Source organism: Tasmannia lanceolata, unplaced genomic scaffold (assembly GCF_043159265.1).
Source record: "Tasmannia lanceolata isolate RefF3 unplaced genomic scaffold, GAP_Taslan_0.1 ptg000018l, whole genome shotgun sequence".
NCBI lineage: Eukaryota > Viridiplantae > Streptophyta > Magnoliopsida > Canellales > Winteraceae > Tasmannia > Tasmannia lanceolata.
The window spans coordinates 61,478,575-61,505,779 of NW_027518695.1; the positions used below are offsets into that span (position 1 = coordinate 61,478,575).

The 27,205-nt window shown below is 39.1% G+C and overlaps 1 protein-coding gene across 2 annotated transcripts; it reads left to right on the forward strand.

The window, feature by feature from the left end:
* The first annotated feature begins 5,858 nt into the window (after positions 1 to 5,858).
* Positions 5,859 to 22,272, forward strand: LOC143851786 (U-box domain-containing protein kinase family protein). 2 transcript variants are annotated; one of them, XM_077361268.1, is made up of 8 exons: positions 5,859 to 6,227; positions 6,336 to 6,448; positions 6,808 to 6,938; positions 7,454 to 7,922; positions 16,533 to 16,712; positions 16,908 to 17,429; positions 18,417 to 19,130; positions 21,922 to 22,272. In XM_077361268.1, the coding sequence occupies exons 1-8, from the start codon at positions 6,068 to 6,070 to the stop codon at positions 22,108 to 22,110; spliced, it is 2,478 nt and encodes an 825-aa protein (XP_077217383.1). In that variant the 5' UTR covers positions 5,859 to 6,067; the 3' UTR covers positions 22,111 to 22,272. The 2 variants fall into 2 exon arrangements, with proteins under 2 accessions (XP_077217383.1, XP_077217384.1); XM_077361269.1 differs by having other exon boundaries at positions 16,572 to 16,712.
* The last annotated feature ends 4,933 nt before the right edge of the window (positions 22,273 to 27,205 follow it).

Here is a 27,205-nt window from a genome sequence, read left to right on the forward strand (position 1 = left end):
ACTATATTTTCTCGCCAGGCCTGGTCGATTGGGTGAGGTTGGAAACCGTCCTTCGGGCGCTGGTCCTTTTTTATTTTGACAAAAAATGATGTCACTGTTGACCGTGGCTAGGCCGGTTGACCGGCCCCGATTCACCATATTTCAACTTCTGGTCCACTTTGTTTTTTTCTTTCTTCAGAACTGGTCGACCTAGGTAGGGCCAGTAGATCGTGGACCAGTTTTTCTAAATTTTGATTTTCAAAACCGTTTGAGTATTTTGGAAACTTTTGGGGTTGATTTTGAATACATTTTAAAAACAGTTTGGGAAGGTTTTGAGAGTGCCTTGACTTGAAACTAAACATAAAGAGAAGAATGTATATTCTAAGTTGAAATCTCACTTCTCATGTCTTTGGCCTTCAATGATCTTCCTTTGCATGTTCACTTGCTTGGGATGATTGAATTTGAGCTCCTTCTTGATTGTACCTCCAAGGAATGATTATCCACGTTTGCTCCAGCTCTTTTGACAGTTAAATGCTTCATCATCAATTTTTGGCCATAGTGTGGTGGTGTGCTTGCATGGATGGATGTGTGAAATACTTATATATAGCACAACACTCCAAGGCAACTCATCAGTCCTTAAAACTTAATCAATTTGAGTTTGTTAATAATCAAAACAAGGTAATTAGTTGAACCCATGTGAACTCTTGGGCTTACAGTAACCGAGGGTGCAACCAATTGTGGAATTGAACAAATCACATATTTGCATGAAAGCAATAATCACTTCCTCTTTTCTTGATATTTTTCCCTTTTCAAGGCATTTTTTGGTTACCATAAATTTTGTTTTCATGATAAATTGGTGTCTCCGAGTGGAGATGAGGGTGAAGTAGCTGAAAATCAAGAAATAAAAACGGGAAACTAGAGTGTCGAAGTGATGATAAGTGGCTAAAAATCAGGAAACAAAAACAATCTACTCAAAATAGTAGGGCTGCAACAGGGTCGGGTTGGGTCGGATTTTTCAAAACCCTAGCCCAACTCCCATTATCTCGGCCCTGACCCGCCCTGACCCTGAGTCAGGGCCGAAGAACCTCAACCCATGGCCCGCCCTACAGGGCTCAGTGCTAGCCCTGGCCCGCCTTGATTGGCTCTGATTGGGCAGGGCCGGGCCGGCCCTAATTGACCCTAGTGCAAATACCTGTTAACTTGTTAAGAGTGCCAAAAATAAAGCAACCACTTATCATATAGAACAAAATGATCAATAAACAAAGAAAGGAACAAAATAAGACAATATAAATTCAACAACATGACGGGCAACAAAGACAATTAATAATAATAATCTAAAGAAACATCAATCCAAGATAATAGAAAACATTAGCAAAAGAAACATGCATAGATGGTTCAATTCTATAATAGAAAACTTAGGGTCGGGTCGGGTCGGGTTGGGTCAGGGTACCCGAGGCATTAACCAAGAGCCCGACCCGACCTGAGTCAGGGTCTAAAAAATGAACCCTGATCCACCCTCAGGGTTGGAAAATCCAGCCCTAACCCTGTTCGGGCTCAGGGCGGGTCAGGGCTGACAGGGCCAAACTTGCACCCCTACGAAATAGGATTGACTTTTTTTCCGATTTTTAGCAACTTTTCAGGCTCATCTCAATTGTGCCCTCCCAAATCTCTCTCCTTCTTCCTCTGCCCTACCCCTCTCTCGCCACTTTAAGACACAGATTTATCATGAAAAAAAATTTCTTGCAGTTAGACATGGCCTAAATGGCAAAACCACACCTCGCCATGTAATGTGGCGTGTATGGATTCGTTCGGTTCCACTCTCGGTATCCTTAGCAGTACTCAAAACCCTTTAAAACTGTTGATACCCAAACCAGGACCGCGATCCTCCCTCAGCCTTCAAATAGCTTTTCTTGATAGGTAAGCTGGGTTGAACCTTAGACCTCCAGGGTCGTGCAAAAGTCAGCCGCGAAATGGCTTTCCACAAAGTTGGCTAGCAAATCCCATTTAAGTGATCAAAACTATGTAAGGCAATGTGTCAAGTTTAACGGTGAAACATCATTTTATAAAACAGTTGGGAATACCAAATCAAAATCATTTTTTTCTTTCTTTTGGATATCGTGCAAGACTAAGCCCAACAAAAGTCAACAGTTTACCTTCTCATCTTGGAACCTTGATTGATGCCGTATAGTCCTAGGGCTATAAGCCCATGTTGTAATCATAGGCTAGAAGTGATCGATAAAAAAAATCCTTTATTGGTAGTTAATCAATAAGAAAAATCCTAATTATAAGGGAAATGTTATAAGCACTACTGTATTTTGATGAGGGCACTCCTCACTTTATTCAAAATAAGGTATGGCCCACACCATAGGATCATCCAAACCGTCCCTTAGATGGGCCACAGACTAAATAGGTCCTGCCCCAAAATTCATTTCCAAAGGTTGATCCTAACCCTTCGACCTGAATGTTAGAGGGTTGATCCTAACCCTCTATAGATCGGAGTGTTAGGATCAAGCTATGTAAATATTTTTTGGGGCACGACCTATTTAGGCTGTGGCCCGTCTAATGGACGGTTTGGATCATCCTATGGTGCGGTTCATACCGTACTTTGAATAAAGTGAGGAGTGCCCTCATCAAAATACGGTAGTGTTGATAACATTTCCTTAATTATAATCATTATAAACAAGGATTTATTTGACAATGCGTATTTCAATTTGCAAAATAGATAAGGCGAGGATGTTTACAAGAAAATGCTAAAAAGCCAAGGCTGTTACATTCTTTGCTAAAAGTCACTTTTTTGGCTACATTTGTGTCTAGAGCGTGTGATCAGATCCATTTATGAGAATATAAATGTGATCAATTGCAGAATACCTTGATCGAATGATCTAGGCCCTTGATCAATTAAGCCACGTTCATATGGACTTGACTTTTAGTTCAATTAAAATAATTTTTAGATATTGATAATTTGAGGAATGCTAAACTGTGGGACACCCTTGCAAAATGGGATGAAAGGGTGCGCCCATTGGTGGCACATCAGCAATGTGCATTTAGTGTTACTTTTCCTCCTGTTTAATGCACTTTGGTGATGTACAACCAATAGGGGAGCCCCTTCATCCTTTTTTTGTGAGCGTCCCTTCAGTTTAGAACTAGGGGTGCAACTCGGGTCGGGTTGAACCCGAAAAAATGTCGGTTTGGGTTCTGGTTGAGTTTCCCCAACCCGCTTTGACTTTGGGTCAGGCACGGGTTGTGGGCTTGGCAACCCGACATGAGTGAAACCCAACATTTTTATCATTTTTTATTTTTGTAAGCTTTAAAAGTTGGGTTGGGTAGGGTAGGGTTGAACTCAGGTCGGGCCAGGTTGGAAAATATGGTCGGGTCGGGTCAGCCCTCTGGTTGGAACTTGGGTCGGGTCGGGTTCGGGTTGAGTAAATGAATCCTCTGTTGGTTTGGGACACAACCCGACCCAAGTTGCACCCCTATTTAGAATTCCTCTGATAATTTACATATTTTTACTTTATGAATAATGATATGTTTCGACACTCAGCTTAGACCAGAGATTCATATGCCATTAAAATCAAGTGATTATCAATTTATACATACTGCATATGAGCCACATTTGTAGCCAAATCAAAAACCCCTATAAAGAGTTCACGATCGAACTCAACAAATTTGACTTTGAGAAAGTACTATTCGCTCAATATAAGTTATTAGATGCTGTATAGGCTCACATTGAAGTCTGTTAACGAACTTACCACTAATATCAAGTTGAAGTGCTAATTGTTAGAGATATAAAAAATAACAGTTTTTTGAAAAAAATAGAGATATAAAATAAAAAGTTTTATTTTTATTTTGGAAAAGGTTGTTTTTGAAAAGAAAGTAAAACTGTTGTGGGAACCAAAAAGAGAGTTTTTATATGGTGTAAGCCCTCATAGTCCCGTATTTTTAAAAAAGTACTGTACGGACCACATCATAAGATGATCCAAACTGTCCATGTGATTGAACACAACGTAAATAGGTTGTGCCCCAAAAATCATTTCCATTGGATGATCCTAGCCCTAGGATGATCCAAACCGTCCATGTGATTGAACACAACGTAAGTAAATAGATTGTGCCCCAAAAATCATTTCCATAGGATGATCCTAGCCCACTGATCTATATATGTTACTAGGGGTGCAAGTTTGGCCCTGTAAGCCCTAACCCGCCCTGAGCCCGAGCAGGGTCTGGGCTGGATTTTCCAACCCTAATGCAGGGTTCATTTTTTAGGCCCTGACTCAGGGTCGGCTCAGGTTCAGTGTTGAGACCTCGGGTCAGCCCTACCGGCCCAGCCCTAAGTTTTCTATTATAGAATTGAACCATATGTGCATGTTTCTTTTGTTAATGTTTTCTATTATCTTGGATTGATGTTTCTTTAGATTATTATTATTGTCTCTGTTGCCTATCATGTTGTTGAATTCATATTGTTTTATTTTGTCCCCTTTCTCTGTTCATTGATCATTTTGTTCTATATGATATGTGGTTGTTTTACTTTTGGCTCTCTTAACAGGTATTTGCACTAGGGTCAATCAGGGCCAGCCCGGCCCGGTCCGGCTCAATCAGGGCCAATCAGGGCAGGCCAAGGCTACGCCGAGCCCTGTAGGACAAGCATTGGCTTGAGGTTTCTTTCACCCTGACTCAGGGTCAGAGCGGGTCAGGGCCGGGATAATGGGATCCAGGGTTGGGCTAGGGTTTTGAAAAACTCACCCCAACCCGACCCTGTTGCAGCCCTATATGTTACCATAATTTGCAGTTCCTCTAAGAGCGGAGGTTGGGATCATCATATAGAAATGATTTTTTGGGCACAACCTACGTTGTGGCCCTTCATATGGACGGTTTGGATCATCCTATAGTGTGGTACGCACAATACATTTTGTAAAATACAGGACTATAAGGGCTCACACCATATAAAATCTCTCAAAAAGATAGCCCCACATTGGAAAATTAAAAAAGAAGAGAGCGGTAAATATATGCCCTCTCACTTCACTGTCTTGTTTTTAAAACACATGTGGGCTTTGGATGGTGGGGGACGGGACGGTGCGCTGCATGGGCAGTGTGGGTTGCAGGGCACACTGTGCACGTGCACATTGTCACGAGGAGCGATTGAATTTTTCTAGTTTTTCCAGATTGGATCTGAGCCATTTATCTTGGATCCGTTTGAACGGTGTCAGTGATTGATCCCGATCGAGTGTGATCTAGATCATCGAATCGAGCTCGGATGTGCCCCAATGGCTAGTGGTCGTCGGGGATGATCTGAAGCGTCGGATTGTGTGGTAATGGTCAGTGTTTGATCGGATGCAATCTGGATCGCTGGATCGCGACTAGTTGTGTACTAACAACTAAAAGGCGGATCGAGTATGATCCAAGCCGCAGATTGATGATCCGTTACTAACGGTTATATAACGGTTTCATGTCGATGAAGGTTTTACTAAAGCCAATAGTCACTCCAAATTCGACTTGGACCGTAGAATTGCAATCTGGTGCTATCTAAGGGATAGATGAGCATCCCACAGTGATCATGTGCCATAGAAGGGTGCTTCTCCGGTGGTCTATAAAAAGGCTAGAAACCAGCATTTGCAAACTACTAGGCCACTGGATGGACTGCTAAGATAGAGGACACCTATCCGAGGAAAACCCAAAAATCAATTCAAACATACAAAAAGAAATTTTCTTAAATCAAATCATTGAAAAGCATAAACAAGGTGGCAAAGTCCGCAAAAATTGAGGAAAAGCCTAACTATGCCGGCCTTTGCTTTATAAAAGAGCGTCAAGTCTCAATCAATACTTTGGGATCCTCAACAACAAATGTTTGGAGCTTTGAAAAACGTCAAGATAATAGATTAGAAAAAGTAAAAAAAGGCAACCAACTTACAAGTCCAAAAGACTTTTCACACTCCAACCCATGAGAAAAAGCAAAGCATCATCTTGATTAATTTTCCTCCATAAATTGCTTGGTTTTTTTTACCATAAGAAAGATTGTTATTAGAATTAATAATTTCCTGTTGGTTTTCCCACATGGGTCTTGTTGTTTTAGGGAGAGTTTAGCTCAGGTATAATCATGGATGTTCAACCAGAGAAGATCTATGTGGCAGTTGAGAAAGATATGAAAGAAGGGCTAGGAACATTGGAATGGGCACTTAGAAACTGGTCTTCTCAATCAATCTCTTTGGTTCTTCTTCATGTTAGCAATAGTTCTAAGGATTTTGTTCAAACCCCATGTAAGTGATTGCAAACTATATTTTTCTTCTTAATTCTTTCTTCATACACATCTTTTTATCCTTTTGTTGCTGGAATTGAAATGGGTCTGCTTATTAACTGATTTTCAGTTGGGAAGTTTCCTGCAAGTTCTATAAATGATGAGAAATTGGAGTTTTATAGAATGCAAGAGAAGGAAAAGACAGACAAGATGCTTAAGAAGTACGAAGCTTTATGTGGAAAGGTAGGCAAAATTAAGTTCCCATCTTTTTTCTCCTTTTTTTTTTGAGCTGCAATAGTGCTGGGAGAGATTTAACGAAATCTCCATCATGTTTAGATGATCACAATAAGTCATATTTATAGAGAAATTATTGCTGAACCTTATTTTCCTTTTCGTTTTGTATGTGAAATATTGTGCATTTTCATTATTTTGAGTAAATGTTTTGCTTTACCTTCTTTTGGCAAGAAAAAAATTGGAGGGTTGTTTAAATGGCTGGAACATTTATAATTATTGGGAACTTGGATGTTGGAAAAAAAGTTTTCAAATATCGCAATTTAAGATATAATCAGTGATTATCATTTTCTAATTACAATGTCAAATAGGTGAAAGTTGAGATTCTGCATAAAGAAAATTCTGATGACGAGCCCATTCATAAGGTCATTGTCGAATTGATTACAACCCACCATGTGAAGAAATTGGTCATGGGAATTGCATTCACAAAATCCTCATCAAGGTATTCTAAACATCAAAATCTTTATTTGTTTTTCATATGTTTTCTCAGTAAGACTTATGCACTTGCATAGAACATGTTTTGGCTTTTGTAAAAACCTCATTGATCACTAACCGTCTATGAGCCGATCTGGATTACTTTTTACTACAATCAAACGTTCTCTACGATCCCTTTTTACAAAAGCCAAAACAAGTTCTATGCAGGTCCATTTTACATTCTCGTTAAAAATCCGTTGCTAGCTTTAAATTCTTTTAAGGTTAGAGATGAATGCACTTGAGCTTAGGAAAAATGCTGTGTTATGGAGAGAGAGAGAGAGAGAGAGAGAGAGAGAGAGAGAGAGATCTTGTATCAACCCTCTTTTTAATTAGTCTCTACCATTTTTTTAACCTGGAATTTATCTAGGAACCCGGGGTGGCACGTGAAATTTTATTAATGGGAAAAATAAGTACAGGAGGGAGGCATACAACCTTACTTCACAATCCAAAATAACATGAAAATTTGATTTTCTTTCTTAATAGGAAAGCTAAAAGTGGAATAAGTGGGTCATTTTACGTGCACAAGCATAAACCCAACTTCTGCGAATTATTCATAATATGCGGCGAAAAATTGGTTTTGTTACGAGAAGAGAACAATGAAGGATACATTGGGAATGAAGAGGGAGCAATGGTTGTAGATATGAGGAAGAAGATGAAGGAGAAGGGAAGTATCAGAGGATGGATTATTGGACGAATTTTACCAGATAGTGCGGCCATTAATGTTGCTTCTAGCTCTGAAAGGGGCAATGATTGTCATGAAGGTACTTCTTCAATGGGGAGGGACACATGTGATATGAAAGACAAATGGAACAATTGCGCCGAAGAAATAGAAGCTTATTTCCAATTGTTATCAAATTCAAACTCGAATGAAGAAGATAATGGTGAAGAAGTTGGCTCCTTGGAACATAGCCCCATTGATCAGGCAGAGTTAGAACTCACAAATCCTAACATGGTAAGCTTTCTAAACAGTCTTTGGTGTAGACACCATTCCTTGCTAGTCATGTTATTAAGTTGTTGTGATTTGGTACCTAATTAAAGGTAAATGTCTTTGTTTCAAAATCCCCTAAGTCAGTCACTGACTCGCCCAAATTGACTCAGTTTTGGCCCTACCAAGTCAACAACAAGTTCTTTTACCTTGTCTGAGTCACTAAAAACTCATTGCATCAATCATTGACTGGTCCGAGTTGACTCACTTTCTTTGAAGTTCCGAAAAGAAAAAATAAGAGAGTGAGCAGTAGCACTTGGTCAGAGACACAAAAAGTCACTTGCAAAAAACAATGTATATAAATATGAAGTATCTCATCACCCTTTTAATAATGGCACTCCTCACTTTATTAGACAAATTTCTAATCTGCTTTTGATAGCTTTTTGAAACTTGTAACAGCTTTAACAACTAAATAGAAAAGTGTAAAGTGAGAAAATAAAGAAAGAGTGTAAATATTGCTTCCCCTCATTAGCCTCTTCCGAGGGTTATATCAACATATTTTACCTTTTTTTTATGATGGCACTCCTCACTTTATTCAACAGATTCCTCATCTGCTTTTGATAGCTTTTTGAAACTTGTAACAGCTTTTAACCACTAAATAGAAAAATGTAATGTGTAAAGAGTGTAAATATTGTTTCCCTCATTAGCCTCATCTGAGGGTTATATCATCGTATGTCACATTTAATCCTAGCTGTCCATAAAGCATCTAACCAGCTTTATCTTGGTCTAATCTTAAAGTTTCTCACTAGTCAGACATAGAAAAAAGCAAAGCAATCTAAACCAAGGTTTTATATTTCGGTAGAAATTCGAAATTTTAGATTTCGGCGAAATTTCAGATAAAATATTATTTATTTATTTGTTTACAGAATTTCAGCCAAAATTACCGAAATTTCGGCCCCAAAAACTGGCATTTCACGTCCTTCTACTGAATTTAGGCTAAAATTTCGGGATTTTGGCTGAAATTACGGTTTCGGTGAGGACAGAAATTACCCCAGAAAATGAAATTTAAAACCTTGATCGAAACAACCATACAAAAATGTCTTAAACCCCAATTTAAGGTTAAGAATTGCCTCAAATTCAATCTAACTAAATGTGTTTCTACATTTAAAACATGCAGTAAAAATCATATGCATGACTCTCTCTCTCTCTCTCTTGTGCGGAAAAATCCCCGTAGGATAAGAAATCCAATCAAGTAACACAATCAAAAGCAAAATGAAACAACCACAAGAGAATCACAAGAAAGCAACCCAAAAAAAGAAAACACACAAATTTGCGTGGTTGGGCACAACGGCCTACTCCACGAGTGAGATCACTCTTCCACTATTGGAAAAAGATAACAACATTAAAAAAGGAATTGACATAATCCCATCAACCCGTAACCCCTCTGAAATCCCAAAGGGGCAACCCAAGAGGGGGGTGAATTGGGTGATTTAAAAATTTTGCTCTAAATATAAAAGGGTGTGTAAGATTAATCCTAGATTATACTAACCCTTGTTCAAACGTGCTTGGTGGAAAATGAAGAAAGAGATATTACCAATCACCAAACAAAAATTAAGAAGCAATAAAGGAGGTAGAGAGAAATACCACATAATGAAGCCACAAAGATTTATAGTGGTTCAGTCTATCAACAAGACCTATTCCACTCTTCCAAGTTTGTCTCGTTGGGTACTTCACTAATGATGAGATTCTACTATAACCGAATCTCCAAGCCGTATTCACCTTTGTTAACGGGCCGAATCGTAGACCCTCGATTACAATCAAGCTTCTTCTCTCTCAAAGGCCGAAGTGTAAACCCCTCTTCACAATCTTGATTCACCTTTCTTAACGGGCCGAATCGAAGACCCTCAATACAATAAAGATAAAGAATGAAGAACTCTCAATGTCTCTTGATAGGCTGATTTTACAAAGATTGAAGCTCACAATCTCTCCAAAAGATTACACAAATGAAAAGCCCTATGGAGATCTTATTCAAAATGAAATATGCAAGTTCAAAGCTCTTTGAAGAAATTAATGGATTTGAAGGTTAAAGCTCAAATGAGGTTTTCAATAAGTCCAAAAGTCTCTTAATCCATGAGAAAACAATGTATTTATAGCCCACAATGATTCATGACCGTTTGTGGGTAGTTTTGGCAAGAAAAGAACAAAAAGGGGTCAAAAAAGAAACTAGCTGTTAAGCCCCAATGGCTAGTTTCTCGCGCAATGCCGGTCGACCGGGGTAGGGCAGTCGCCCACGGGAGAGCTGCTGGAATTTTTAAAAACGCAATTTTAGTGCCCCGGTCGACCAAGGTTCCACGGTCGACCGCGTCTGCAAAAAACAGTTTTTTGCCGCGATCTTATAAAATTCATATCTTATTCGTTCTTATCGGATTTTGACGCTCTTATACTTGATTTGAATAGAAACGATGATATTTATTTGTTAAAAATATTTCTAAAAATATTTGAAATTTTTTTGAACAAATTAAATTGAAAATAAGTTGCTGTCCACTATGCAAGTGCCAATTTTGATGTCATTCACTTTTCAACTTAACTTAGCACTTGAGATTTGGTTCCTTGGGCTATGACCTTTTATTTTAAGAATGTTTAAGACCTTTGAAAATGGTTTTTTATGAAATATAATTTGGTCTCAATGGTGGTTTTGAAAAGGGTATGAAAAACTCTTTGAAATGCAAAACCACATGAAAAAGATCTCCAATACAATCTAGAAATGTAAAACTACTTAGCACCTTGATCGTATTGGCTTCAAAGGCCTTCCTTGGGATCTTGGGCTTGGAAGTGAACACTTGAGAAAGCTTGCTACATGTGACTTCTTCTTCTTCTTCAATCATCTTCACTTTGAATGCATGAGATAATCACCAACACTTTTTCATCTTCAAGCTCCTCTTGGCATTGTGCAAGGCATGCTTGTGGGATCTTTAAGTTGAGCTTTATGTTTGGAAATCTTTCAAGGATGATGCTTCCAATGTGTGCAAGCTCTCTTAGTTCCTTTGCGCATGTTGATCCTCAAGCCTTGTGTTGTGTAATATTGTGTAATGGCGATATGACATATGAAGTTCTAGTTTAAGGCACAACACTCCAAAGCAACACATTAGTCCATAAAGACTTTTGCTAGCATCAAAACAAGAAGGTAAAGGTGAATAGTTGAACCCATGTGAACCCTTGGGCTAACACCCTCTTTTGTTCTTACATGGATATCCTTCTCTCTCAAACCCCTTTCTTTACACAAGAAAGAAAAACCCCCCTTATCTCTACAAAAGGAAATCACAAGAGAGAAAATTAATAACTCACTCACCTTCTTCCTTCTTCTTTATGCAAGAAGAAAATCAAACAAGATGAGACTTATCTCTAATCTCTTTCTTCTCTTCTAACTCAAGAGAAATTCCAAAAAAATCCATGGTTTCACTTTCTTCGTCAAGAGATCAAACCGAACAACACTTGTGTTCTTCTTCTCCACCTCTTTCCAAGAGATTAACCTTCGACCTCTTTTCCCATGAGAGAAACCCTGATATCTTTACCTCTCTTCCAAAGAGATAAACATTCTCTACTGTTAAGTATAAAAGAATAAAATAATGCCTTCTCCAACAGAGTCAAAGGTCCCGAGTTCAAACCTTCTTGATAGTAAAAATCCACATGCAGTGGCTAAAACCAAAAGAGGGGCGACATATGCCAAGTGTAGGCCAACCCTTAAAAATGGGGCCACATGTGAGGGGGAGTGTTAAAGTATAAAAGAATAAAATAACGCCTTCTCCAACAGCTTAAGCTTTTGGAGTAATTGGAAGTTTCACATCTATAGTTTTTCATGCTTATAATAAAACCCATGTTACTAGAGAATAACCACCCACTCTCTTTTTTTTTTGAAATTCAAAACTCAAACTTCCATCTGTCTCACTTCCACTCACAAAATAGTTTTGTAACTGTGTAAAACTGTTTGGGAAACAAGACATATCACAACAATCTCCACCTTGGCTTGTTTCACAAACACAACCTCCTCGAGATTAAATATAGTGTGCACCCTGAAGATCTCAACTCTGCACCTCCTGCGCTTGAGGTAATCACCCCACTACATGGGGTGCCCTGCCAATCATCAGCACCTGGTGATATTGGCCAAGTCCAAGCAATGCTTGAACTCAGTTATTGAAATGACATCCTTTGCAGCTTCTATAGATGCCTTGCATTCTATCTCAGTAGTCGATAATGCAATCATCAACACCTATTGAAATGACTTCCAACTGATAGCTCCACCTACAGCTGGTTGCCCCATGTCTGCGAGACAGTGGAATAGTACTCATTGCTTTTAACTCCAAGTCTTTCCATTCATCATCACTCATTGTTTTCGATTTCTTTGATTTTCCACACTACGCTTTATGTAATCCCTATTGCACTAAAAGATTCTTCGCTCTTTGCTACAAACCGAAGTTTCACTTTCCATTGAAATTCTCTATTTCGAACTCAGTTGTCGCCTTTGATCCCATTGCCATCTACGAAACAATAGGCGTTGATACCATTTATTGTGCGGAAAAATCCCCGTAGGATAGAAAATCCAATCAAGTAACACTATCAAAGGCAAAATGAAACAACCACAAGAGAATCACAAGAGAGCAGCCCAAAAAAGAAAACAAACGAATTTACGTGGTTCGGCACAACGGCCTACTCCACGGGTGAGATCACTTCTTCCACTATTATAGAAAAGATAACAAGATTATAAAAGGGAGTGACATAATCCCATCAACTTGTAACCTCTCTTTTACTCTTACATGGATATCCTTCTCTCTCAAACCCATTTCTTTACACAACAAAGAAAAAGCTCCTTTTATCTCTACAAAAGGAAACCACAAGAGAGAAAATCAATAACTCACTCACCTTCTTCTTCTCTATGCAAGACGAAAATCAAACAACCGTGTGCTTCTCCACCACACCTTTAAAGAGATGAGACTTATCTCTAATCTATTTACTTCTCTTCTAACTCAAGAGAAAATCCGAAAAATTCCATGGGTGCACCTTCTTCGTCAAGAGATCAAACCGAACAACACTTGTGTTCTTCTTCTCCACCTCTTTTCCAAGAGATTCACCCGCTTTTCCCAAGAGAGAAACCTTGATCTCTTTACCTCTCTTCCAAAAGAGATAAACATTCTCTACATTTTCTCATGCTTTTAAGAAAATCCATGTTGCTAGAGAATAACCACCCACTCTCTTTTTTGAAATTCAAAACTCAAACAGCCATATGTCGCATTTCCACTCACAAAACAGTTTTGTAACTGTTTAAAACTGTTTTGGAAACAAGACATATCACAACACACTCTAAAAAAACTTTCTATTAACCACTACTCTACCAAAAAAAAATGTAAATAGATAGAGACTGAACTTGAATGTTTTACATTTATAAAAAGAGAAGAGTTTTTGAGAGAGAGAGAGAGAGAGAGGGAGAGGGAGAGGAGAGAAGGGGATAGATACGCCACATCACGATTTGTATTACACTATGGCCATGTTAGGCCACCATGAAAAAATATTCCACTGAATATTTGTAGGGCTAGCTGTGAGAGATGGGCTGGGAAAAACTTGATGGGATTGAGAGGAGGATCCTAATAACAAGAAGAAGAAAAATGAAAAACCAATTATAAATAGGCATTTTCTTTTCACTAGTTTTCAACGATTTTGTTGAGAAAATCCGCGGGGCAAATCAATCCGATCATGCACAAATTAAATGGAAAAGTAAAAGCAACAAAACAAGCTACAAGATGGACACCGAGATTTTACATGGTTCGGCCAAGCTTACTCCACGGGCGAGAAACATGATCTTCCACTATGAGAAAAAATAATATACAAGGATTACAATGGATTAAACCCAAAACCCAAAACCCGCAACCCTTTCCTTGCTTCTCAACCCAAGACCGTACAAAGAGTGTAACCAGAGAGAAAACACCCAAGAGAAAATCCAAAGAAGAAACCTCAAGAGAAACTAAGAAGAAACCCAACGGATAAACCCACTTTCTCCTTCTCTCTCTCTTCTCTCTCTATCTCCCCAAGAGGTAGCCGGCATACCTCTTGCAGCCACTCTTGTTTTTCAGTCTCCTCTTGGCAGCCGACACACCAAAGAGAAACACACGCCCAAGCCGTTGCCGCAACCTCCAAAGAGAAAAACCCCCTCTGCCTTTTTGCAGCCACCTACTAGTCTCACACACCCTTGGTCGTAAGAGAGATGCCACTTGGATCAAGGTTTTTCCGAAACCCTAATAAAAGGACTTTCTATTTTGGCCTTCCCATCTACTGTGGGAAATAAGGCAACTTTCCCAACAATCTTCACCTTGGCTTATTTCCCAGCCACCTGAAGATTTTCTGTTAATGTCGCCATAGGTCTGCTATCGCCGCAAACCACCATTGGCCTTCTGAAGTACCAGCTACACACCCCTCGAATCATCCTGGTTCTAACTCCACCCGATTCGATCAACATGGCCAATGCACGTGTGTAGCTGCCAACCCGTTGACTCACCCATTCAACCTTGGAGAGAGATCTCAATCCATCCTCCCCAACACAGGTACTATCACCTCCTCACCATGGTCTGCAACCTGGAAACCCGTCTCTGCACCAACTGTGAAAGAGACCCTGTGCGTGCACGCGCTAACACTCCGTTTCCAACTGGCCATCGAGATCTTAGGAACACTAGTCATCGTGTCCCTGACCAGACAATATAATTTACCACACTCCTCTTCTTTCATCAGAACCATACAGCCACGAGTGATTGTCATGGCTCCACCTGCAGCTGAAAACCTGCAACCCCTGGAGTCCAACCGGTCAAGAGATACTAGATTCTTCTGTATCTTTAGGACATATGCCACACCACCCAAAGTACGAACCACTCCACCAAACATCTTGATCTTCACCGTCTCAACTCCCTTGACGTCACAAGTAGACCCGTCACCCAAGGATACTACACCCGCCCTTATCTCCTGGAACATATCAAAATATTCCCTCCTGGAGCATACATGAACAGAGCACCCTGAATATAAAATTCACTCATCATGAGAGGAAGTGTGATTACCTGTGGAGACTGTGAGAATGTCTCCAAACTCTTCACCCTGCTCATCTGTTACCGTCACCACAGCGTTTGTAGCACCATTGTCCGCCCGGTAAGCTCGATTTGGACAATCCCGCTTGATGTGGCCATATTCCTTGCAACGGTAATACTACACGCCCTTTCCGCCGACCTTGAATCTTGACTTGATTTTTCCTGATCCCCTGTCAGACGACCTTCTTATTTGATTCCCACCATGAACAACCAACTTATGTTCTTCACTTCCACCAAGAAGAGGTTTCTTCCTCATCTCATTCGATAAGAGCGACGCCGTGACTTCTTCCAACTTTATCGTATCCTTACCATACAATAAAGTCGTCACTAAGTTGTCATACGAATCAGGAAGCGAAGTAAGAAGCAAAAGGGCCTTGTCTTCTTCCTTCAACCTTTCGTCAACCTTGTGGAGTTGATCCGCCCGGCAAATCAATCCTATCGTGCACAAATTAAACAAAAAAGTACAAGTAACAAAGCAAGCCACAAGATGAACACCGAGATTTTACGTGGTTCCACCAAGCCTACTCCATGGGCGAGAAACAAGATCTTCCACTATGAGAAAAAATAATATACAAGGATTACAATGGATTAAACCCAAAACCAGCAACCCTTTCCTTGCTTCTCAACCCAAGACCGTACAAAGAGTGTAACCCGAGAGAAAACACCCAAGAGAAAACCCAAAGAATAAATCCCAGGAGAAACTAAGAAGAAACCCAAAGAATAAACCCACTTTCTCCTTCTCTCTCTCTCTCTCTCTCTCTCTCCCCCCCCCCCTCTTGGCAGCCGACACATGAAAGAGAAACACACGCCCAAGATGTAGCCGCAACCTCCAAAGAGAAAAACCCTCTCTGCCTTTTTGCAGCCACCTACTAGCCTCCCACACCCTTGGTCGTATGAGAGATGCCACTTGGATCAAGGTTTTCCCAAACCCTAATAAAGGACTTTCTATTTTGGCCTTCCCATCCACCGTGGGAAATAAGGTAACTTTCCCAGCAGATTTTTATTCTATCTCTACTCTTGCCCACTCAATTCTCTCCCTTTCCCTACCTCTTTCTCAACACCTCTCCCACAAATTCGGCCTACAAATATTCCAAATATTCCATGGAATAATTTTTCATGGTTGCCTACCCTACTCAGTCTCCTCTAAATAGTATTAGCATATGTTATATTTATGTCTCGAATTCTATCCCAAATATATTCCTCCTATCCCCATGCTTACAGTATGGGTTCAAAGGACACATCTGTAATAATGCCAGCTAAGCATGGGAGATTTATTTTAATAAATTTATATCACATGGTTTCTATGTTTGGGTACAACTTTCGTACTTGGATTGGAGTTCGGGTATTATATGAGATATTGGTTGTGGTCACATGAAGTACTTTTGTAACCTTATTATAGTGTAAGCTCTTTGATTGCCTTCGCATATAGACAGAGGACCACATAAATATTGTGTTTTTATATCTATGTACTTGTTTGATTTCTCTGTCAAATTATGCTTTTTTTTTCATTTCAAAGGCTAAAGGGTTGATTGTAGTTATGAATGGCATACCCCAGAATGTTCCAGAGAAAATTGAAACCCTAAAAGCTAAGATTGAGGAAGCTCATAAGACAACCACGGAGAAAAGAAATGAAGCTAAAGCCAATGTCGAGAGACGATCAAGAGCCGAGCGGGTCTTATCCGTGTGTAATCAAAGAGTAAGTTTACTCGAATCTCATGTACATTGCTCCATTTTTCATTTTTCATTTTCTTTTTTCTCAGGAGATATAAAACTAGGCATGTCAATTGCACGATTCAGATCAATCAATTGTGGGACCCGCTATGCCTTAGTGGGCACTTGTATATATATATATATATACCAAAATATTCCTCACAGTGCACTTGTTAAATAGGCTGAGGAGCTGGAGGGCCATTTAAACAAAGAGCTGGCAAACCAAAATGATCTAAACAAAAGCCTAGACAATGTGAGAGAACAGCTAGAAGAAGTCTCAAACGACATTACTCAAAGCAAGAACAAGCTAAGATCAGCATCAGAGCTCGAAAGTGAACTCATGAACATACTCAAAGCCCACTCCTTTGAAAAATCGCACATCGAAGCCCAATTGCAAAAGGCGGTGATCACGAGAGCATCGGTCCTTCGAGATATAGATGAGATGCGGCGCCAAAGAGATGTTCTCCGCCGGAGAGTCGAATTTTGTAGAGAAAGAGTGGTGGCCACACGCACTGATTCGGGTCTCAGTTATAGGGAATTTACGGTTAATGAGGTGCGAGAGGCAACTGATAATTTTTCGGAACATCTGAGAGTGGTGGTCGGAGAAATTTGGAAGGTCTATAGAGGGAGGATTAATCACACAATTGTTGCAATTAAGGTGCAAAATTCATCCAACATGCTAGCTGAAGAGTTCCAAGCTAAGGTAATTATATAATCTAAACACTAAAATGGCTAGGTTTATTTTCAAAATGAAACTTAAACTTAAACTCGGTGTATAAACTATTGTATCATCGAATTGGGTGTAAATTGTCCACAATCTGGACCATCCAATTGATGGATCTTCTCTACGATCAGACCTAGGGCAATGATCGGACGGTTTTAACAGTCAGATCAACGGCCCCGGAGATGAAGTTCCATAGAAGAAGTACATTGACAAAACACTAGATCAATAATAAATGAGGTGATTTACTCATTCTAGGGTCCTGATCGATGTATATGTAAACCTAGTAGATGATGGAGAGTTTATACATTGAGTTTCTGTGTATATTGACTATTGAGACTCCCTTTTAAGAGTTTTTATATGGTGTTGGCACATAAGTTCAAGCATTTTTTTTTAAAAAAAATAATGTAGTGGGCGCACACAATTCAATGATCCAAACTATTCATTTGTTGGGCCTAGATTACTTGATAGGCTGTGCCCCAAAAATCATCACCAGAGGTTTGGATCATTGAGATGACTTTCAGGATATGACGGATCTGAGTCAGGGCCCAACAAATGAATGGTTTGGATCATTGAACCATGTGGGTCATCAGAATTGTCCTCTTTAAATCCCCATTGCTTGAAGTGATGGGCCTGGGCTTGGATTCAACATACTGAGCCCTCTATATATACTTGGGTATATGAATATTAATCTGATGCAACTCGCGTTCACCATACTATAGTCCAACTCTCATAAAACTGTCAATCTGTTGGGCCCACCTAATCGGACAAGTGTAGCCCTCCGATTGGCAGCATGCAAACGAAAGTCGTCCCTTCGTGGGCTACAAATTGGATAGATGGGCTTTGTTTCCTTAGATCAGCATATCTAACACAATAGAATTCCAACATAATTTGGTTCAGGCAAGTTCATCGGACGTTAGTCTACATCTATCTCTAATATCTACGGTGGGCCACCCTTTTTCTTTACAGATGGAGCTCCTTTGCCAAATCCGTCACCCGAATATCATCGGAGTAATTGGCGCTTGCACCGAGCTGCGATGCATTGTTGTAGAATACATGCATAATGGAAGCTTACATGATTTCTTCTTCTCCAACCAAAACCCAAGAACTCCTCTCCTTCCATGGCAAGCTCGAGTTCGAATTGCGACCGAAATTTGCATGGGCCTGGGCTTCCTCCATGCCACCCAGCCCAGGCCCACCTCCCACGGACGTCTGAGCCCGTCTAACGTCCTCCTTGATCGGAATCTCGTTGCGAAGATCTCCGATTTCTGCCTTGATCAGTGCAGCAATGATGATATGATATTGGGTTCCGATATCTCGGCGTTGGGGATTATAATTCTTCAACTTATAGCGGGACCCATGGCCGGGGTGGTGGAGAGGGTGAAATTGGCCATGAAGAGAGGGGTTTTGGTGGATGTTTTGGATGAAACAGCCGGAGAGTGGCCGGCAGAGGTGGCCGGAGAGTTTGCGAGGATCGGAGTCCGGTGTGCTGAGGTTGGGAAGATGACAACGATGGATTTGACAGTTGCAATGGTGATGAGAGAGATGGAGGAGCTGAGTAAGATGAGTGTGGCAAAGGGGAGAGGAGGAGGAGGAGAGGAGGTGGTGGTGGTGGGGAGGGATAGACATGGGGAGGGGGAGAGTTTTGATGTGCCTAGCATTTTTATTTGTCCCATTTTTCAGGTGACTCTCTCTCTCTCTCTCTCTCATAAACACACACATTTTTTTTTAGGGAAAACTACTAAAAACCCCCTAAAATTAAAAGGGGGAATGATATCCCCCTCCCCCCGCCCCTTGACAGATAAATTCCCTCCATTAACGTTTTCCGTGAGAATGGTTCACTACTTGAGGATAAATTCTCCCCCTTCAACGTTTTTCCTAACCTTTAAAAGTTAACAGATAACGTTAAAGGGTCGGATTTTATCCGTCAAAGGGGGGAAAATATCATCTCCCAAGTTATCTACATGAATCACCCCAAAAATTTCTTAATTACCAATTGGGCCATAAATAGCTTTTAATTTTGCTCTTTACCCATTTTACCCTTATATCACCCTTACAAATCCCTAAAATCTCTCCATCCGTCAATCCATCTCCCTCTTAACTGGTTTGTCATCTCTCTCTCTCTCTCTCTCTCTCTCTCTCTCTCTCTCTCTAAGAAATTATAGGTGGATGGTGCAGCCCAAAAATACAGTGAGCCCACGTTATTTTGGTAATCCAAACCATTCACTTGTTGGTCCGTGACGTGGATAGGATGTGCCTAGAAAATCTCCTCAATAGGATGATCCTAACCCTCCAATTCCCATTTAAAACCTAAACAAATCGAAGGGTTAGGATTATTTTACGGAGGAGATTTTTTGGGCACTTCCTATCCACTTCAGAAATCTCCAAAATAATGTGGGCCCACTGTATTTTTGGGCTGCACATGCATGCATGGCAGTCCACCTCTTAATTCCTCAATTAAGAGAGCAAGAGAAGAGAGAGGGAAAGAGTTGAAACGATATTTATTGATGGAGAGAGAGAGAGAGAGAGAGAGAGAGAGAGAGAGAGAGAGAGAGAGAGAGAGAGAGAGAGAGAGATCAAAGGATTAATGGATGAAGAGATTTTAGGGATTAGTAAGGGTAACATAAAAGGGTAAAATGGGGAAAAGGCAAGATTAAAAGCAGTTTAGGGCGTGATTGGTAATTAAGAAAATTTTGGGGGGATTTGTGTAGATAAGTTTTTATCCAGGGGGTTTCTAATAGTTTTCCCTTTTTTTATCAAAGATTTAGGTCATGTCCAGGATTTTTTTTTTTTCATGATAAATTAGTGTTTCCAAGTGGTGAGAGACGGGTATGGCGGGTAGGAGAAGGAGAGATATTTGAAAGGGCGCGACTGAGATGAGGTGAGAAGTGGCTAAAAATCAGGAAAAAGTAGATCATATTTTTAGTAGATTTTTTTGTTCTCTAATTTTTTTTTTCAGGCTTTTCTTGCCCAATCCTCACTCAGTCCCTCTAGCATCTATCCCTCTCCCACCGTCCCTTACCATTGGGTAAGCTAATATTCCAAGAAAAAAAATCATAATAGCCAAACATGCCCTTAAGGAGCTATTTGGATATGTAGAAAAATTTTATTAGAATTTTTTCATCGAAAATGAATTTTCAAATTATTGGTGGTAAGCTCTATTTTCATGTGTATTTTTTTTTTTCAAAAATTGAAAAATTTTCTAGCTTAGAAAGTAAATAGCAAACCTATACTGGACCTTCGAATTTCTTTTTCTACGGTATATTATTTTCCATGGAATTTTGATATAATTTCCCCCCAAGAACCAAACACCAGCTTGGGGTTTTTTCCTTTGTTAGGAGCATGTGCTATGTGCGAACATTATTCATGCGAAAATGGGCGATTTTAAGACAAATTTTTTGTAAGGTAAAAATGGAGGCAAATCTTTAAAAATGTTAGGTATTTAATTTCTATAATGATATTTACATCTATTAAGAATTTAACCGCTAAAGAGAATGTCCCAAGGAGTGTACAAAAAGTGAGATATTCCACTATTTATTTTACATTTTTCTATTATCTATTAAAGTATATCAAGTTTATCAAAAACTCCATTTAAAAATAAATATTAGATAAACTAAAGAGTGACATTAACAAAGCAAGGTTGTGCATGCATCAGTTCAATAATTCAATTAAACTAGTTACAGCCCCGCGCGAACAAAAAACAAAGGAAAGCAAAGAATCAAATGTTTGATCACATTTACATTTTATAGAGATTGAATAAATAGAATGAAAACATTGTCCACACACCCTACCAATTAAGGCCTGTGAACTGTATGTATTAAAAGATGAAAAGCTCCTCTTCTTCTTGCTCAAGTAACAATCACATGTAAACATAATCTAGTAAGTTGATGCTATACAAGTATACATAGATATCCAGTTATGAATTGCAAAGCTAACATGTAGAAAATTTGTAGCATAATCATATGCTTCTTCCGAGGAAATATTTAAAAACAAAAGACCAGGTGAAAAAAACATTGAATTAAACAAACCAAGAAGAGAGAGATCATACCTTGTCAACAGAAATTTGTGGAGAAAAGCTCTAATCCCTCTTTATATATAAATATCTAGTAGTGTATTTCTACTCAAACTCTACAAAGCAGAAGAGAAAAAACAGGTAATCTAAAACTTATCCCTAAAGAGATATGGTTTAAGTAAAAAGATTAGTATTCTAGATGACTCAAATTATTATATTTAAGGGAAGTGATCGATTAAGTAAAACATTAGAAACGTTGTAAAGTTGAAGAGACGTTTGCAGTGAAGTTGCCACATGGCGGACTGACATAGCGCATGATTCTGTTTTACTAATATATTATTAGATTGTCCTCGTCCAGTCTCCTATGCTTTAATAATTCCGCAGCAAAGAACAGTCTATGTTTGATTTTATTTTACTTTATTTCTTGTTTGATTTTTAACAAATTCTTTTGTATTATTTCAGGAAGTAATGGAACAACCCCACGTTGCAGCGGATGGTTTTTCATACGAATTGGAAGCCATAGAAGAATGGCTGGGGAGTGGTCACGACACTTCTCCGATGACTAACTTGAAACTCAAACACAACCGCCTCACTCCAAATCACACTCTCCGTTCTCTTATCCAAGATTGGCGTAATAGATCTAGACCATAGAATATACAAGCATATAGAAATATGAATATAAGTACCTTTTCATTTTTTTCACTTTTGTGTCCCACCTTTGCATGCTACACATTGCCAAAAAATAATGAAGAGAGCTATAAAGCAGAAGCCTTTGTAATTAAGAAAATAACATGATATTCATCATTGGAGTCACCACAACTGACTATCGTCGTATAAGCGACAACAAAGTAGGGTATATACAGATGTCCCTCTTTGGTAGAGGTAGTGCAACGGCTAAATGTCAAAGCGATAGAGACAACAACATTTTATTATTACTTGGTAGTAATAAAAGGGCGCACAGTTACTTGAATTTGTCTTCTCACTAAAAGAACTCATCATCAGATCATCAAGTCAAAAATCTCTCACTGACAGTTGAAAACTTTGAAACGTTAAAAACAAGTAACTCTTAGAGGAGAATTCTCACTAAAACTATGTTGATGGGAAGAGTGAATATAGATCCATTGAATTATTCAACTTCTTCCCTCCTCGATGCGAATCTGCCATGGGTTTCAGAGAAACCGTCCTAGAGATGTACTTTGTCATACAACTCTAAAAGGGTACTGCTATGGGTCCTAGTCTTCGTACTCTCTCCATGAGATACAATTAAAGATAGGGGCATTGGGGTGCTAGTGTGAGTTCTTAGAGACCATGCCACAATCCTTCAAGATTTGTAGGATAATTTGTTGTGCGAGATGCTGGGAATTAAGATGATGCGTAATGTGCGCGCGTATTTTTCCTAGGTAACAATGTAGGATAACGCTAATAGATTTATAGATCTTATGGGGCAAGGAGATATGATATTTTAGTTCTTTGTAAACCTAAAAAGTTTGTAGTTGGGATTGATGCACGACTTTAATCAGGTCTTACCTATATACACATATTAGATAACTTATCTCAGTCAGTCACGGGGGTTAGAGACCTGAAGTAGGTAGCATAGTGAAATCCCAAAGGGCAACCCAAGACGGGAGTAAATTGGGTTATTTAAAATTTTCTTCTAAATACTTAGGGAGTGTGAGATTTAACCCTAGATTATGTTAATCCTTGTTCAATATAATACTTCAAGTTAAGGAAAGAAATTACCAAACACCATAGAGAGGGGGAAGAGAGTAAGGAGACCACACGACGATTTTATAGTGGTTTGGTCACAAACGGACCTACTCCACTACCTAAGTACTTGGTCTTTTCCTTGGGATTTTCTTTCACTATGATGAGATTCCATACGCCGAATCTACAGGCTTTTACAAGAAACGCTGCCTCCAAGGGAACAAACCCTCTTTGCAAACACCGCCTCTAAGGAATCAACCCTCTTCACACACCGCCTCAAAGGGTACAACTCCTCTTTGCAAATACAGTAAAAGAAAGAAAAATGAAAGCTCTTAAAGCCTCTTTGAAGGCAAATACAATACACTCAAGCACACAATCACTCCTAATGATTACAAACCAAAGCTCTAAGGAGAGCCTCTTGACAAGAAGTAAATGCTAGAATAAATGCACAAGAGGTAGAAGAAGAATCTTTTTGATTTCAAGAAAAAAAGCTCTAGGGTTTGCAAAATGATTGTTTAAAAGGTTTTTTGGAAGGTCTTGAATGAGGTATAAATAGCCCAAGTGTATTCATGACCGTTTAGGGGCAGTTTGGTAATAAACTATTGAGAAAAAGTCAACCCCCAACGGCTACTTTACCGGACGGGAACGGTCGACCGGGGTGTAGCGGTCGCCCGCCCTTATCGGGCGCTCCTTTTTAAATTCAAATTTCAAACCTCTGCGATCGACCGAGGTAGTCGCGGTCGCTCGTCGTGGGCTTTCTGTCCAATTGAAGTTTTCTTTCAAAACTTAGCCATGGGCAGTCGACTGCCAAGACCTTTCTGGATTGCTCCAAAAAATCCAGGACCATATCCGCAGTCGACCGGCCCACTTTTGAAGGGTGATTGTTGGAGTTCCACCAACCATCCCGCGGTCTTCCGGGAGACCCCGGTCGACCGGCCCTGTTTTGAAATATGATTTTTCCAAGTTTAAACCTTAGGGCTTTGGGCTTCTTTCCTATGTTTTCAAATACCTTTTTAAGTTAGTCAAAGTATGTTTGAAAGGATTTTAAAAACACAAATTCTTACATATAACTTAATGTCGAGAGGACTCTATTAAACACTAAAGCCTAATAAACCTTGAGTCTTCTTGAATCTTCATCTTCTACTTGCATGAAATGTTCTTGACTTGGAAGAGTCATCTATCTTGCCTTCGTGCTTGTGGTTTCCTTGAATCTTCAATGGTTGTAGGATGACCACAATGCTTGATCTTCTCCAAGTTGAGCCCTTCTTCTCTTTGCTTCTAATGATGACTTTGATGATTCATATTTAGATCACAACACAAAAGCAACCACTAGTAATCTAGCATCAATTTGGGTTTGTTGATCATCAAAATATGAGTGGGTTGTACCCTTGGGCTTACATTCTCCCCATTTTCTATGATGACAAACTCAAATTGATTATGGGGTGGAGGCTCCCCCTAAATATTATAAATTTGTAACTTTATGCCTCCCCTTCATTATATGCTTATCATAATGGATGAGTAATCATAATTTGTACTATATGCGCATGTATTTCTATCAGTGCACAAGATAAGCATAGGTAGTTCAATGCACTCTTAGAGGAATTCCATGCAAATATGGTTCATGATATAAATAGACAAGTCAATAGATGGCATGAACACACTGTTCCATAAACAAAGTATCCTATTTCTCCCTCTTTTGTTATATAAAAAAGTGTGTGAAGGGAGATTACCATAGTGAGTACAAGATTCCTCTAGTTTTTTTTTTTATTATTTGATTTAGGAGTTCACTTTTAACTCCCCATTTTTAACTATATATATATATATATATATATATATATATATATATATATAGAGAGAGAGAGAGAGAGAACGGTTCCTACACATATGTGTAGAAAGTTCTCTACACACTAGCTTAAAATACAGTGGGGGTCCACATTGTTTGGGTGATCCAAGCCATCCATTTTAAAGGCCCTCACATAGATAGGGTGTCTACAAAAAATCAGATCCATAGGATCATCCCAACCCTACGATTTGTGGAGGTAAAATGGATGTCTTTAAACCTTTACAAATTAGTCCATTTTTTGCCTCCACAGTTCGAATGGTTAGGATGATCCTATGGATCTGATTTTTTGTGGAGGGCCTTAAAAATGAATGGTTTGGATCACCCAAATAATGTGGCCCCTATTGTATTTTAAGCTAGTGTGTAGATAACTTATCTACACATGTGTAGGAACCGTTTTCTCATATATATATATATATATATATATATATATATATATATATATATATATATATATGAAATAGCATTCAAATATGCATGTTCATGAACTAGATGTAGACATTTGCCAAAATTTTAGTGTTTTAATTAGAGATGATAGTGTCGTTCCCAAAAAGGGCATGAGCACCAATTGAGTGAATTTTAAGTTAAGGTTTGACATCTAGTCATGCATCCAATAGTAAACACACAATCAAGTACATAAGAGATATAGATAAACATATAAGCAAGGTTTCATTCAAATTGTTTCACTTGATCTAGTGTCCACATATTTAAACTACTTCTAAGATCACAAAATCTTTCTTCACTTAGTGGTTTAGTAAAAATATCCGCAAGTTGATCATTGGTATTGATATAAGAAATGATGATATCTTCCTTTTGGGAATGATCTCTCAAGAAATGATGTCTTATATCAATATGTTTAGTTCGGGAATGTTGAATTGGGTTCTTGGTTAGGTTGATTGCACTAGTGTTGTCACAGTGGATTAGAACACAGTTGAACTTTAAATCATAACCTTCTAAGGTATTCTTCATCCATAAAACTTGTGCAGAACAAGCTCCTGCAGCAATGTACTCTACTTCTGTGGTAGACAGAGCAACAGAGTTCTGTTTCTTGCTGAACTAAGACACCAAGGATCTCCCTAGAAACTGACAAGTGCTACTAGTACTCTTCCTATCAATTCTACATCCGGCAAAGTCAGCATCAGAGTATCCTACTAGGTTGAAAGAGTTTGACTTTCCATACCATAGACTTAGACCAGGAGTCCCTCTCAAATATTTGAATATCCTTTTTACCGGGAACAAATGAGATTCCCTTGGATCTGACTGAAATCTAGCACATAGGCAAACACTAAACATGATATCCGGCCTGCTAGCAGTCAGATAGAGAAGACTCCCTATCAATCTCCTACACTTTTTCTAATCAACCTTTGGTCCAATGACATCTATGGCTAATTTTGAAGATGTGCTCATAGGAGTAGACTTTGGAGGAGAGCTTTTCATTCCAAATTTCTTTAGCAGTTCTTTTATATATTTTTCTTGGTTTATGAAGATTCCATTTGCCAATTGGTGGATTTGTAGACCAAGAAAATATTTAAGTTCTCTATCATGCTCATTTCAAACTCATTTTGCATGCATTTGGAGAATTCTTCACACATACTCACATTAGTTTACCCAAAGATGGTGTCATTTACATAGATTTTGACTATAAGTATGTCTTCACCCTTTCTTTTGATAAATAAAGTCTTATCGAGTTTTCTCATCTCAAATTCTTTGCCTAATAGAAATGAACTAAGCCTTTCATACCAAGCTCTAGGAGCTTGCTTTAATCCATATAGGGCTTTGTCCAATCTAAAGACATGATCCAGGTGCTTGAAGTCTTCAAATCCAGGAGGTTGCTCAACATACACCTCCTCCAAAATATATCCATTTAGATATGCACTCTTGACTTCTATTTTATATAACTTGAAACCTCTATAACATGCATATGCAAGAAGCATTCTAATGGATTCCAACCGGGCTATAGGGGCAAAAGTCTCATCATAATCAATCCCTTCTTCCTGGTTGTAACCTTGGGCAGCTAAACGGGCTTTATTTCTTTGAATATCACCATTTTCATCCAACTTGTTTCTATAAACTCATCTAGTTCCAATCACAGGATGATCTTTTGGCCTATGAACCAATTGCCATACTTTGTTTCTTTCAAATTGAGCTAGCTCTTCTTGCATGGCAATCATCCAAAATTCATCATTTTCTACTTCTACAATT